General features: G+C 47.9%; 1 protein-coding gene across 2 annotated transcripts in view; it reads left to right on the top strand.

The window, feature by feature from the left end:
• The window catches only part of Ppargc1b (PPARG coactivator 1 beta), a 109,820-nt gene extending 95,610 nt beyond the window's left edge, over positions 1-14,210 (top strand). Inside the window, exons 8-12 of one of the 2 annotated variants that reach the window (XM_036204678.1) lie at positions 1,637-2,429; positions 4,970-5,045; positions 7,329-7,450; positions 12,870-13,024; positions 13,940-14,210. In XM_036204678.1, the coding sequence (XP_036060571.1) occupies positions 1,637-2,429; positions 4,970-5,045; positions 7,329-7,450; positions 12,870-13,024; positions 13,940-14,040 (1,247 nt within the window). In that variant the 3' untranslated portion in view covers positions 14,041-14,210. Of the gene's footprint in view, positions 1-1,636; positions 2,430-4,969; positions 5,046-7,325; positions 7,451-12,869; positions 13,025-13,939 lie in introns of both variants that reach the window. The other variant, XM_036204677.1, reaches the window with a different exon arrangement.
• The last annotated feature ends 318 nt before the right edge of the window (positions 14,211-14,528 follow it).

The raw sequence follows: 14,528 nt of genomic DNA, 5'->3' as shown, positions 1-14,528 counted from the left end.
GTTCCAGCAGCTCAAGTGATAACTGAGGTCTAGAGACAGTGATACAGCTCTGGAGGAGACTGCGGTCTGGTGGAGCTAACCCCTCAGGAGCCTGGTTTGCCGTGTGCTCGTTTTAAAGTATGAGCAGAAACTCAGCTGAGACAAGAGGGTCAGTGTGGCCTGTGGAGGACCCAGCACGGCATGGGGAGCGGGGCACTGAAGGGTTGAAGGAACGACAGGCATTGGGAAGACAAAGACGAAGGGTATGCTTAGCCGAAGAATTGGTACAAGACGTGACAGAGCAGAAGTTCAGGGTACATCTGAGTTGTCCCCTGGTCTGGCCTGAAGGAACACGTGGGGGTGAAGGAAGAGCAATTCCCAAAGGACCAAAGCCCAGAGGTGCCTGGTGCTATTTTATTTTGGAAGAGAATAAGGAGTTTTAGCAAGGCCCTGCGGTGCACTGGGAAGAACAGAAGACATAGTCAGATCCAGAAGCATCAGGAACAAGGAGTGGGTGGTTGGTTGTCCCAGTGACACTTGCCTGCTCTGTGCTGGGGTACTTCTGAGGCAGGGCTCTTTAAATGATTGGCTGTAGAGCAGGAACAGATACTGATATCTCTGGCCTGGACACATCAGCTGCCGTTACCCAGTCCCAAAGGGATGGCCAGTGCATCTCAGGCCAGCTCCTAAGAACGGGAGGACTCTTGGGCTGCATACAGGCTTAGGCAGCAGTGTGGTGACCAGTTAGTTATGCCTGCCATCCACCTATAGGAATGTTGTGACATGCAGCCACTTCTTCTCTCAAATGGAACTCTTTTTTTTTTTTATGCATGTATAATTATTTACTTATTTTTTTTTACATTCCACCTTATTTTTTTAAATGAACATAATATTTGCAATTGTAACCATTTTTAAGTTCACAGTTCAGTGGCATGAATTACATTCAAGATACTACTTACATTCATGATATTCATCAATTACACTCATGATATTAATTACATTTGTGGTATTCATTGATTACATTCACAGTATATTCATTCAATAACTATATTGATGATATTCATTAATTACATTAATTGTATTTGATTTATTACATTCATGATATTATGTCCTTAATACTACTGTCTGTTTGTGGGGCTTTTCCATCACACAAAACAGAAACTCTGTACTTAGGAAATCATTGCTCTATATTCTTTCTTCTCCATCTTGAGATAACATCTAATCTTTCTGTTTCTATGAATTTGTATATTCTATGTATTTCATGTAGTACAATTCTATAATATTTGTCATTTTTAATGTAAAAACATTTTATGTACAACTGCAGGAGAAATAATACACAGATAGCTTGAATATTAAAACAGGTTGTAGCCAGGTGGTGGTGGCGCACGCTTTAATCCCAGCACTCTGGAGGCAGAGCCAGGCAGATCTCTGTGAGTTCGAGGCCAGCCTGGGCTACCGAGTGAGTTCCAGGAAAGGCACAAAGCTACACAGAGAAACCCTGTCTCAAACAAACAAACAAACAAACAAACAAACAAACAAAACAGGTTGTAATTCAAGAGTCCAGGGTTATTTGAAGCTGGAAAATGTCAAATGGAACTCTAGTGTCCTCTGAGGAGACCTGCCTTTCCCTCACTTATTTCTCCTCTTGCCTGGGTAGGACTCACTCCACCCACCACCCCTCCATATAAGCCCATGGAGGAGGACCCCTTCAAGCCGGACACCAAGCACAGCCCAGGCCATGACACAGCTCCCAGCCTCCCCTCCCCTGAGGCTCTTCAGCTCCCAGCCACCCCAGGGGCCTCCCACAAGCTGCCCAAGAGACACCCCGAGCGGAGCGAGCTCCTGACCCACCTGCAGCATGCCACAGCCCAGCCAGTGTCCCAGGCTGGGCAGAAGCGCCCCTTCTCCTGCTCCTTTGGAGACCATGACTACTGCCAGGTGCTCAGGCCAGAGGCTGCCCTGCAGAGGAAGGTGCTGCGGTCCTGGGAGCCAGTTGGGGTCCACCTTGAGGACTGGCCCCAGCAGGGTGCCTCCCTGCCAACTGAAAGGAAGGCCCCTAGGAGGGAGGCAGCCCAGAGCTGCGACTCTACCCCCAAGGACAGCATGCAGCTGAGAGACCATGAGATCCGTGCCAGCCTCACCAAGCACTTCGGGCTGCTAGAGACCGCTCTGGAGGATGAAGATCTGGCTTCGTGTAAAAGCCCAGAGTATGACACCGTGTTTGAGGACAGCAGCAGCGACGAGAACAGCTTCCTGCTGGAGGAGGAAGAGGAAGAGGAGGAGGAGGAGGAGGAAGGAGAGGACTCAGGGGTCAGCCCTCCCTGCTCTGACCACTGCCCCTACCAGAGCCCACCCAGTAAGGCCAGCCGGCCACTCTGTTCCCGCAGCCGCTCCAGTTCTGGCTCCTCATCCTGTGGCTCCTGGTCACCAGCCACCCGGAAGAACTTCAGGTAGGCTTGGCGGCCCTGGGGAGAGGGCTATCTGAGCACCCACTAGCTGCCAGAGGGAGGAGCCCTAGGGACTCGCTTTGGAACGGAGGCTGCATCTCTGCCTGGGGCTGCAGTCCTGGTCGGAACCCATGAGAGGGCCTCCTCCAGAGTTGGGCTATCTGAAGCAAAGTCAAGGCTGGCAGGGGACTGTGGGAAAGAAAGAAACCCACCTTCTGGCCACCTGCGACTATATCCGAATGAGCTTGGCCCTTGTTTTCTGCTTTGTATTTGTCAAGAGATGGATTTTTTTTTTTTTTTTTATGAAAACATGCAGGCCCACATAGTTGAAAAGGAAATGATGTTAATATGTTAAAGATCAGTGTAATTTCATTCTATGTTCTGAAAATGCCCTGATGAAAGCAAGCTTGGTTGGTCCTACGTTATTTTCTGCTGTGAGCAGACCCTTAAAGAGCCCACTGGGGGATGGTGCGTCAGGAGCCAGTTAGAGTATCCCATCTTTGGGCACTGGACCTGGAAAAGAGTTTCTCTTGCTATGATAAAACACCATGACAAGCCGGGCGGTGGTGGCGCACACCTTTAATCCCAATGCTTGGGAGGCAGAGGCAGGCAGATCTCAGTGAGTTCGAGGCCAGCCTGGTCTACAGAGCGAGTTCCAGGACAGCTAGGGCTGCTACACAGAGAAACCCTGTCTTGAAAAACCAAAACAAACAGACAAACAAGCAAACAAACAAACAAACACCACTGTAACAAAAAGTAGCTTGGAGAGGGAAGGGTGCTTTGTCCTTGGAAGACTCCAGAAAGATTTGGGAGGTTCCCAGCCCTGTACTTGAGGTTACCTGGGTGGCCACTAGATGGTACTCTTCAGCCTGGAGCAGAGCCCTGGAGTCATGGGGGATTTATTGAGATGCTGCTGGTGGGTCAGAGGTATGCTAAGCATCTGCGTCTGTGGGTGTGGATAATTGGCATTTCTAATACACTTTTATAGCACTGTACTCTGAGGTCAGAATTCAGATCTTATAGTTACCTTTTCTTAGATTCAGCTTTACATGCATGCACCTCTACCAGCTACTCTTAGCTCTTCGAGGACCCTCTCCTCATCAAACGCTACGTAAACATAAATTCTAGAAGGTTCATGAACGTCCTGCAAACCAGTGTGAAGAAGTGCTAAGTTATGTGTTATTATAAATGGCTTCCCCCGAGCTTCTGCTTACAAACCGTCTGCACGGTGCCTCACAGAACTCTCAAGACTTGCTTTCTGGTTCTTTTCTCTTTTCCCAGGAGTTTGCTGAGACACACCTCTCTGAAGGTTTGTTCCTAATGCTACTAAAGTTTCCCCAATGTTGAGCCCATCCACCAGGGCCAGCATGAGAGTTCCTGAGCACTTCCTTTCCTACCTAGCCCAGGGTTTTGAACAGGGTCTGCATTCCAGCGGCCCAAAAATTGAGACCAGACCTTCCTTGAGACTATAGATTTCCTAATTTTCTCTTCTCAGATGTAGGCTCAGTGTAAGCCTGGAGATTTCTGTTCACTGGACAGAGTGACTTGGTTATCCTTGCTCACCTGCCCACAGAGCTATGTATCTGACAAGCTTGGAAAACCACAGCCTTCTCTAGACAGACTTTCTCTCCCTTGGCCATCAACAAGGAAATGCATTGAGGCCAGTTGAACAATGCCAGCTCAATCCTGTGACTTCCAGTCTCAATCTAGAAGGGAAGGCTCGCCAACTTGAATCTCAGTGAATGATCATCCTTGACTGAATAGCACTTGAAAGTTAGCGAGTCACATTGCCTTCTGTTATCCTATTTAGTTCGGCTTCACAGATGCAGTTGGAGGACACGTATTTCTTAGCCCCATTTTATAGATGAGGAAACTGAGACCAGAGACGGTAAATAGAAAAAAAAAGAGCAGTACTAATCTAACCTTTTAAGTGCGTTTTATTTACTGCTCACAAATGGCCCAGGAGGTTGGCACAGTTGGATATATACCTGTTGTAGATGAAGAAGTAAGTTGAGAGGATTGGTAGACTGGCCCAAGGTCACCCTCCATAGGGAGGTAGAACCAGGGCTGAAGCTCAGGCTGTGTGGCCCAAAGCCTCATGTTCTTATCTTCTATTTGGGAACAGGAGGAGATGATGAGCTCTACCGTGGACATGGCTGTTCCAGGCTGGAGTAGGAACTATCAGAAAACAGTGGTTCTAGATGAGACCTGATTCTAGCTCTGGCTTCTCCCATTTCTAGTTCAGGGCAAGTCCTAGCTGGAACCTGAGCCTCGGACTCTCTTTTGGAAAATGGGAATATATAAGACCGTCTGGGATTTTTTTTTTTTCCATCCAATCAATAAGGCAAGGAAGTGAAAAGGCTTTCTAACAGTAGAGAAAGGTAAGGCCTGGAAAGTCAGGGCCAGAATTAGAACAGGGTGATTCCCAGGGCTCTCAGCCTGGGAGCCAGCAGAGGACAGCTGACCAGTGCTCAGTCCCACAGTCAGGGCTGGGAGTCTGCAAGAGGGAGACTGAGCACTGTGCCCTGTTTATTCCCTGACAGACGTGAGAGCAGAGGGCCCTGTTCAGACGGAACCCCACGCGCCCGGCATGCCAGGAAGCGGCGGGAAAAGGCCATCGTAAGTGATCTGGGGTCCCTGGGCCTGGAGTAAATGGGGATAAGCCAGGGGCGTCAGGAAATGCTAAGCCCACAAGCCTTCAGCCTCTGCCTGGGCAATAATGGACCGTAGCCTGCGTGTAGGACGCAATTATTTATCTTATTTGAAAGTAACAAGGGTAGCCAAAAGCCGTTAAAGGTAGCACCATGCAAAAGCCAGCACATGACTGGTGTGCAGTGGGTAGCCACTTAGGACTCAGCCTGAGGGATTCTGAAAGGATCAAAATAGAAGATGGTGGGGATGGTTGAGCAGAGTTAGGCTGGGTGGTCCAGGTCATAATCTGCGTCTTCTGCGTGACCTTGGACAAGTGCCCAGCTTCCTTGAGCCTCAGTTTATTCATCTATACACAAGAGAGTTGGGCCTTATGCTTTATACGGGGTCCCTCAAGTAAGCTTGTTCCATTCTCCACCCACCTGGAGGATCTTCTCAGAGGTTGTTCCTAGACGCTGGGGTTACTCATGGAGCTGTCCCCAGGAGCCTGTAGTGTGCATGGGCCAGCCAGTTATGTCATTGTCCTTGAAAGGAGGGAAGGAGGGAGAGAGGGCACAACAGAAACACAAAAGGACCCACAGCCTCACTGGTTGCCATGCTGTGGGGGGTGGGGCACACAAATCCCAGAGGTGTACCACCTCTGCAGTAGGTACTTAAAACTACAGGTAAAGCCAGGCAGTGGTAGTGTACCCCTGTAATCCCAGCACTAAAAAAGCAGAGACAGGTGGATCTCTGTGAGTTCAAGGCCAGCCTGGTCTACAGAGCCAGTTCCAGGACAGCCAGAACTGTTATACAGAGAAACCTGTCTCAAAAACAAAACAAACAAAACAACAACAACAACAAAGCTACAGGAAAGGCCGGGCATGGTGACACACACTTTTAATCCCAGCACTTGGGAGGTGGGGCTCTGTCCACAGAGGCAGGTTGATCTCTGTCTGGTTTGTAAGGGTCAGAGTACATGGAAGGAAAGAATGAGATGGACATTATGGCCGTGGGAGCCACCATTTTTATCTTTGAGTTTACCAAAGATAAATGTCAGGTCTACATAGTGGGTTCCAGGCCAGCCAGGGCTACATAGTGATACCCTATCTCAAACAAAAAAGAACAAAACCACAAGTGAACATAGTCTTCTTGGGTTCAGTGGTTTGACACCTGGCATAACCGTAGGCTTCAAGGGGCAGCAGTATAAAGACAGATTAAGTCCCTATTCCCATGGTTGAGTCAGAAAGGAGAGAAAGACAACAGACTCATAAGCAAAGAAAAATTGATGGGATTAAGAATTGGTATAGATTCCCTGAGATTGATAGAGTCCTGACTAGAATTTGGACCACTGGAGTATGTATTTACATTGGTGACTTATGAAGGGTATCCATAAGGAACTTGGGGATAAAGTGTGCAGAGTCCAAGAATTGGGGGTGGGAGGCAGAAATTCAGGAAGTTATTAGGAGTCTGGGGAGGAGGCACTTTCTCTCTGGACCTGGATGGACTCCAGTGTGTCAGAGCAGGCTCCATGACCACATATGCGGTCCTGTTGTAGAGCCTCGCTCTGGAGTTTCTTTCCTGCCATCTGTGGTTGGCGGATAGGCTGTGTGGAGAGTTGCTGGCTGTTCCTGTGCATAGAGAAAGCCTGTCTGGACCACACACTGCCTCAACCCACTAGAGCACAGGTATCCAGGCAACGGCCACAAGTCCATCACATCACAGATCTCAAAGGAGAGGCAGGAGGTTGCAGCCTGGCCTCCCTGATCATTTCCTCCACCTGTCTATTCTGCATGCCCACTAGCATCTAGCATAGAGCTGACCTCTCCTGAAGGTGACTTATGGGGCACGGTGTCTGTGTCATGGCTTCATCCAGCTTTTCCTGGTACATTCAAAGATAGAATGGTGACTCCTTTGGCTCTAATGCCCATCTCATTATCTTTCCTTCCGGTGTACTCTGACCCCTACAAGCCACCAGGTCCCCAGTGTATTCTCTGCAGCTTGCAGACTCAGCATCGTGCTGAGCAGAACATGTCTGATAGTTGCAGCTCCTCTCTGCCCAGGCTCTGCTTAGTCCCCGCATGCAGGTGCCTTCCCTGGGGCATGCTTCTCCTGCACTCAGTGGTCCCTGCTCCACCAAGGACAGGTCCTTTGGTGTAGAGGTTGTCATGGTCTTCTCTCTGTGACTCTAGCAATGTTGCTGTTGCTCAGCCAGGCCTAGACAGAGACTCCCTGAGGATAATGACGGGGTCCCTCTCTGTCCTCCTCGAGCAGGGTGAAGGCCGTGTGGTATACATCCGAAACCTCTCCAGTGACATGAGCTCTCGGGAACTAAAGAAGCGCTTCGAGGTGTTTGGCGAGATAGTAGAGTGCCAGGTGCTGACAAGAAGTAAGAGGTGAGCCGGGAGCAGCCATTACACATGGGAGGGGGCAGGGAGCTGGGAGAAGGACCGTGATGACTGTAAAACCGGTGACAGCACCAAGGGCTGCTGATGCGTGACCCGGTGCCAGGTAGTTTCCATGCTTTCTGTCCTCTGGACATTTGGCGCAACTAGACCCCAGCCATTCTGCTGCTTTCCTTTCTGGAGGAATCTCAGAGAAGTTAACAGGGAAGAGCTGGAGCCCATGTGTGCTTTCAAGGCCTTTGTTCAAACAACCACGCAGGCCAGGAGGTGCCCTTTGACACCTTGAAGATGCACTTGTTTGGGGACTCGCGGTGGCACGTCTCCATGTTACTCACAGGCCTTCCTTCCTCTGCAGCAAGTCCTGGGCCTGCAGTCTGCTAAGTAGCCCTGGCTGGTCCTCATTTACCTAGGAGAGCAGGGCTTTATCTGTAAGGGAATCTGCAGAAATCCAAGTTGCCTATCGACATTCAATATAGATGCCACATATTTTTCAAATTATCCGCCATCATAACCGCAAAGTAAGTTATTAGGACTTTTAAATTCTGATTTAACAGAAATAATCACAATAAAAAGCTTTAGCCAGAAAGTCATCTCTTGTATAACTGTCATTCCATACCTCCTATCCAGTTAGATGGTGACTGCTCTGGTTTCCTGTCCATTGCAATGACAAATACCATGACCAAAAGCAGCCTAGGGTGGAAAGGGTTTATTTCAGCTCATTCCTTAGTCCATCATGAAGGGAAGTCAGACAGGAACTCAAGGCAGGAACTGAAGCAGAGGCCGTGGATGAATGCTTCTCACTACACTTGTTCCCCATGGCTTGTTCAGCCTGTTTTCTTATACAATGCAGGACCACCAGTCCCCGGGTGGTACCACCCTCAATGGGATGAGCCCTCCCACATCAATCATTGATCAAGATAATGCCCCACAGGTTTTCCTACAGGCCAGTTTGATGGAGGCAGTTCCCACATGACTCTAGCTTGTGTCAAGTTGACAAGAACTAACCAGCATAGTACTATCAAAATAGAAATAAAGAAGAGCTGCTAAGGACGTGGAAAAATGGAGCCCAAATCAGGGTTTCTATTTGGGGCTGACTTACAGTTTCAAAGGTTTCATAGCAGGACATGGTGACAGACAGACATGGTGCTGGAGAAGTAGCTGAGAGTCCTACATCTGAATCTGTAGGCAACAGGAAGAGCAACTGAGACAACGCTGGCCTGGCTTGAGCATTTGAGACCTCAAAGCCCACCCCCAGTGACACACTTCCTCCAACAAGGCCACACCTCCTAATAGTGCCACTCCCTATGGGCCAAGCATTCAAACACATGAGCCTATGGGGGCCATACCCATTCAAACCACCACATTCCATTCTTTGGCCCCATAAGTTTGTATCCACAACATAATGATAAATGCATTTAGTCTATCAAGTGTCCCTATAATCTGTTACAGTCTCAACAATGTTTAAACATCCAAGATTTAAAATCTCTTCTGAGATTCATGTAATCTCTTAACTGTAATCCATTATAAAGTGAAAATAAAATAGAAGATCACATACTTTGAACATAATGGCATGAATATACATTATCATTCCAAAAGGGAGGAAAGGGAGCATAGTAAGGAAATACTGTGAGTAAGCAAGACCAAAAACCAGCTGGGCAAACTCCAAACTCTGTATCTCCATGTCTGATGTGAAAGCACTCTTCAGATCTCCATCTCCTTTCAGCTTTGTTGACTGCAACACACTTCTGTCTTTTGGCCTGGTTCCACTCCGTGTTTGCAGCTCTCCTTGGCAAGTATCCTATGGGTCTGGCACCTCCAACATCTTGGGATATCCAAGGCAATCCAGACTTCACCTTCACAGCTTCATACAATGGACTGCATGCAGGGACACCCCTGCCACACACCTAGCCTTGGGGTTTCCTTAGTCATGGAGGCAAATTTCATAGCCCCTTTCTTCTACCCTTGGCTCTAAAGGCAGAACCACGTGGCTGAAGCTGCCAAGTTCTGCTGCTAGCTGTGGCTGGAACATGGCCCTCTTTGATTACATCTTCACCAGCTTTCTGTTTTTTATGGTTCCCTTCACTGCCTAAGCTTGGCTGTTCTGGAACTTGATCTATAGACCAGGCTGCTCTCAAACTCAAAGATCTGCCAGCCTCTGCTGTCTGAGTACTGGGCTTGAAGGCATGAAGCATCACACCTGGACCTAAGCTTTTCTTTAATTCCTTTTCACAAGTAGGAAACTGGTGGGTGGGATCTTGCCCTGAGGTCACAACTCCCTGTATTCCATTTCTTAATCTGTTATCTCCTTGAACACAGGACTTAGCTCCATTCCCCTTTCTGGTACCTCTTTCTTCCTCAATTGTACATTTTATATTTTTCCTTGCTCAGCTTGCTCCTTTTTATTATAAATCTTTGTTAACAGTCAACACTAGTAACCACACAACAGAGTCAATACTAGGCTGTTTTGAGATTTCCTTAGCCAATGCAATTAATCCAAAACTCTTCACTTTAGCCTCAGGCAGACTCTTCAGATAAGGGCAAAAAGCAGCCACATTCTTCACCAAAATATCACAAGAATGATCTAGGCAACACACTTAAGTTATTCTCCTTTGAAACCTCTTGAGCCAGGCCCCCATGGTTCAAGTCACCCTTAGCACCACTGTCTCCATGCTCCTACTAGTCCAGCCCATTAGGCAGCACTTAAAGCATTCCACTGCTTTCCTAACCCAAAGTTCCAAAAACATAGTCAGGCCTATCATAGCAATGCCCTAGTCCCTGGTACTAACTTTTATCTTAGTTAGGGTTTCTATTGCTGTGAAGAGACACCATGACCATGGCAAAGTCTTATAAAGGAAGACATTTAATTGGGGCTAGCTTACCGTTTCAGAGGTTTCATGGCAGGACATGGCAGTGTGCAGACAGACATGGTGCTGGAGAAGGAGCTGAGAGTCCTACCTATTGATCCACAGGTAGTAGAAGTTAAAAGCTGTGTTACATTGGCCAGACTTGAGTTTATGAGACCTAAAAGCCCGCCTCCACAGTGACACACTTCCTCCAACAAGGCCACACCTCCTAGTAGTGCCACTCTCTGTGGATCAGCATTCAAACACAGGAGTCTTTGGGGGCTGTACCTATTTAAACCACCACACCAAGTAAGGTATTAGTGGACTGTAAGGTGACATCACTAATATTGGAAAACATTATAGCAGTTGCTTAAAATAATTGTATAACTACTATGTGATCTAGCAATTCTACTTATGGGTGTATAGTAAAATAGTTAAAAAGAATTGCAAGAACATATCACCCATGTTCATAACTCAAAATGGCAGAGAGGTGAGAATAATCCAAATGTGTGTGTGTGTGTGTGTGTGTGTGTGTGTGTGTGTGTATAATGTGTATGTATATATAAAAGTATGTGTATGATGTGCATGTATATATAAAGTATGTGTATAATGTATATGTATATATAAATGTATATGTATAGCGGAGTATTATGCAGTCCTAAGAAAGAAGCAAAACACGCTTCACATAAATGAATATATATGGATATCCATTAAAGACAGTATGCCAAGGAATGGCCTAGTCACGAGAAGACCAATGCTGTTATGTTTACACTTATACCATGTACCTAATAGAAACAGAAAGTAAAGTGACTGCTGCTGGAGGCCCAGGGATAAAATGGAGATACTAGTTAATGGATATAGGCTTACTGTTTAGGAGATGGGATATTTTCTGTATATCATACCAGGTATGGCAGTACACACCTGCAATCCCAGCATTTGAAAGCTAGGAGTGTGAAGACTGAGAATTTGAGGACAGTTTGGGTTACAGAGCAAGTTCAAGCCTAGCCTGGGCTACCTAGTAAGGTCTATATCTCAGAAAAACAAAGCAAACTAAACATTTTTCTAGAGACTCATTATACAACAATGTCTATCTACTTAACCCTACTCAACTATACAGTGAAAAATGGCCACTTTGATGTTATGTATTTTTACCAGTTTTTTGAGTCACTACACAAATTTTGCAAAGTTTTCTGAAGTCTTCATGATTTTGTGCAAACATAACATGGAAAAACAAAGCAATCTCCAAAGAAGAGGCTCAGTTTGTTAGGATTGTTAAGGTGTATGTATAGACTCCTCAAGGGGAGTCTGGACAGATAACTATTTTCAGACATTCATAGATGCAGAAGGGTTCAAGTTTGGCCCTGATTGAGACAAGCATCAGTACTCCTGATTCCTGTAAATGCTTGTTAGGACTCTTCCCTGCTGGCCTATCCTGAGTCGTAGGAGCTTGGGGAGGTTGGGTGTCATAGGGCTCTTGGCTTATTGGTAGAGGTGAACTACCAGAGCATTGCTGGCTGGAGGTCTCCCTAGCCTTGAGTCCTCCCTTTTGGTTGGTTCTAGAACTCTAAGCTTACCTCTTAGCAGCTAACAGATACCTGGGGAGAAGTAGTCACTCTCACTGTTCCAGTAGACATCTGGGATAGGCCTCTGGGGTTTAGCTTTGGGTGTTAGGTTCATCCTTGAATAAAATCACCATGTTCAGGGAAGTACTATCATTTGATTTGATGCTCTCTGAAGAGGTGGGGAGTGGATGCTATGCAGGCACACTAACAAATGTCATCCATGCCAGTTAAGATGGGTCTGAAACATCAGCAATCTTAGGTAAACGGAAGGACAAGTTGGTAGTCAAGGAAACAGAGGCTGCAGCTGTCTGTCTTTGAACAGGCTAGAGTAATGGCTGTCTTCCTGCAGGTCCCTACCCTTTTGAGGGCCAGCGACCTTTTTACGGGGGTTGCATATCAGATATCCCACATAGCAGATATTTACATCACGATTCATAACAGTATCAAAATTACAGTTATGGAGTAGCAATGAAAGTAATTTCATGGTTGCAGATCACTACCACATGAGGAACTGTATTAGAGGGCCACGGCATTAGGAAGGTTGGGAACCACTGGTCTAGCGGATGGCAGAGTGGGATGGATGGGGAGGAGGTGTAGCAGAAGCAGGAGAATGGTGAGGGAGATAGGGGACTATCAAGAGCATCAGCTTCATGATCAGGAGGTCTCACGAGAGTCCCTACTGAGCCACATGCCATCGGGTAGAACCCCCGTACTCCACAGAGCCTGTTTTCCCTGGGGGAGATAGACATGACAGTACCCCCTCACACAGCCATGTGAATATGATACAATGCATGGTGTCCAGCAGCTGACAACCATCAGGCAGTTAGTTCGGCTGCTCCTGTTGCCATTCACGCTGCAGAGGTTGGCCTATCCAGTGTCATTATCCCTCATCGATGAGAAGGGGGCATGTGGCATGGTTTTCTCCTCGTCCTATGGTGCGTGCTCTTATAATACCCACCCGCCTGGCCTAGAAACATCCTCCCTTACCCTAGCCTCTCCTTCCAGAGGCGAGAAGCATGGCTTCATCACCTTCCGGTGTTCGGAGCACGCTGCCCTGTCCCTGAGGAACGGCGCAACCCTGAGGAAGCGTAATGAGCCCTTCTTCCACCTGAGCTACGGAGGGCTCCGGCACTTCCGCTGGCCCAGATACACCGACTATGGTAAGAGAGCACATCCTACCTGTATTTATTCTCATGAGTCCCAGAACATGAGGCACGGTGACTTCCTTTAATAACACCTAGACTGAAGGCCCCTCTGGACATGGCCCTACATCAAGCTCCTGCCCATTGTGACTCCACGGCAGCTTTCTTTGTCTCTGGCTGCCATCTTGCTTTTGTTCCAGCCTTTGGTCCTATGAGTGACTCTAACCAGTCACCTTCCTGTCCTGACCGGAAGGTGCAGTCTGCGTGCTCAGCCTCTTAGCAGTGCCATGGCTGGCGGTCCTGCCTCTTCACATTCCTTCCGTGGTGACCCTTGAGCCGACAGCAGCTTTGCCGTTAATAGGTGGCGGTGTGTCTGCACCGTCATCATGGCCTTGAAGCCATTTATGTACAAGTTGGTGAGATCCAAAGAAATAGGACATGGAAAAGAATTGTTTGTAGAGGAGAGCCCACGGTATGGCCTTCATGATACAGCACTGAGCATCCGGGGATCTAGGTGGGCCACAGGTCAAGGTGGCACACCCCCTGGCTACAGTCCATTCTGAGACCCCATTTCCCCAGCCGTATGAGACAGGTTTATTAGCATTCTTCTGGGACTGACTAGTAACAGTGTATCGTGTCACTAGTTGGTGGGAGGGTGTTGAGGAAAGTCCATTTCTGGGATTGCTGGCTGGGAACAAGTTGTAGGGTGTTCTGCTCAGGGGCCCATTGCTCTACAACAGGACCACTGAAGCGATGAGATCTTGTCAACGTGAAGAAAGGTGGTCACTGCAGGATGACAGTTGATACTGTGGCGGTACCATTCCTGCACTGTGACACCCTGGCCATCCCAGCTCCGTGAGGCCCATCCTCAGTGGCAGATTTGCTGGTTGGGGGGCTGAGTTTCTCACTGCCTTACCTCTCACTGACCCACAGATCCCACGTCAGAAGAGGCCCTTCCCTCGTCTGGGAAAAGCAAGTATGAAGCCATGGATTTTGACAGCTTACTGAGAGAGGCCCAGCAGAGCCTGCATTGATATCAGCCTTAACCTTCGAGGAATACCTCAATACCTCAGACAAGGCCCTTCCAATATGTTTACGTTTTCAAGGAAATGAGTCTATGAGAAGGAGATCGAGCCAATGAGCGAGCGTGAGAGAACACACGTGAGAGAGAGAGAGAGAGAGAGAGAGAGAGAGAGAGAGAGAGAGAGAGAGACTTGAATCTGCTGTCGTTCCCTTTGAAAAACAAATCAATGTTTACATTGAACAAAGCTGCTTCCGTCCGTGAGTTTCCATGGTGTTGACGTTCCACTGCCACATTAGTGTCCTCGCTTCCAGCGGATCGTCCTGGGTGCACCTCAGAGTGCTGTCAGTCACCCTCTGCCCCACCCCTTCCCCTCCACCCCCCACCCCTTCCCCCCACCCCCCACCCCCAACTGACTTCCTTCTGTAGACTTGAGCTATGTTCCCCATAACATCTTCTGTCTGTAGCGTGTGATGATGAAATTGTTACTTGTGAATAGAA

The sequence above is a fragment of the Onychomys torridus genome, chromosome 13 (assembly GCF_903995425.1).
Source record: "Onychomys torridus chromosome 13, mOncTor1.1, whole genome shotgun sequence".
Classification (NCBI taxonomy): Eukaryota; Metazoa; Chordata; class Mammalia; order Rodentia; family Cricetidae; genus Onychomys; species Onychomys torridus.
This window is presented reverse-complemented; position numbering and strand designations above follow the sequence as displayed.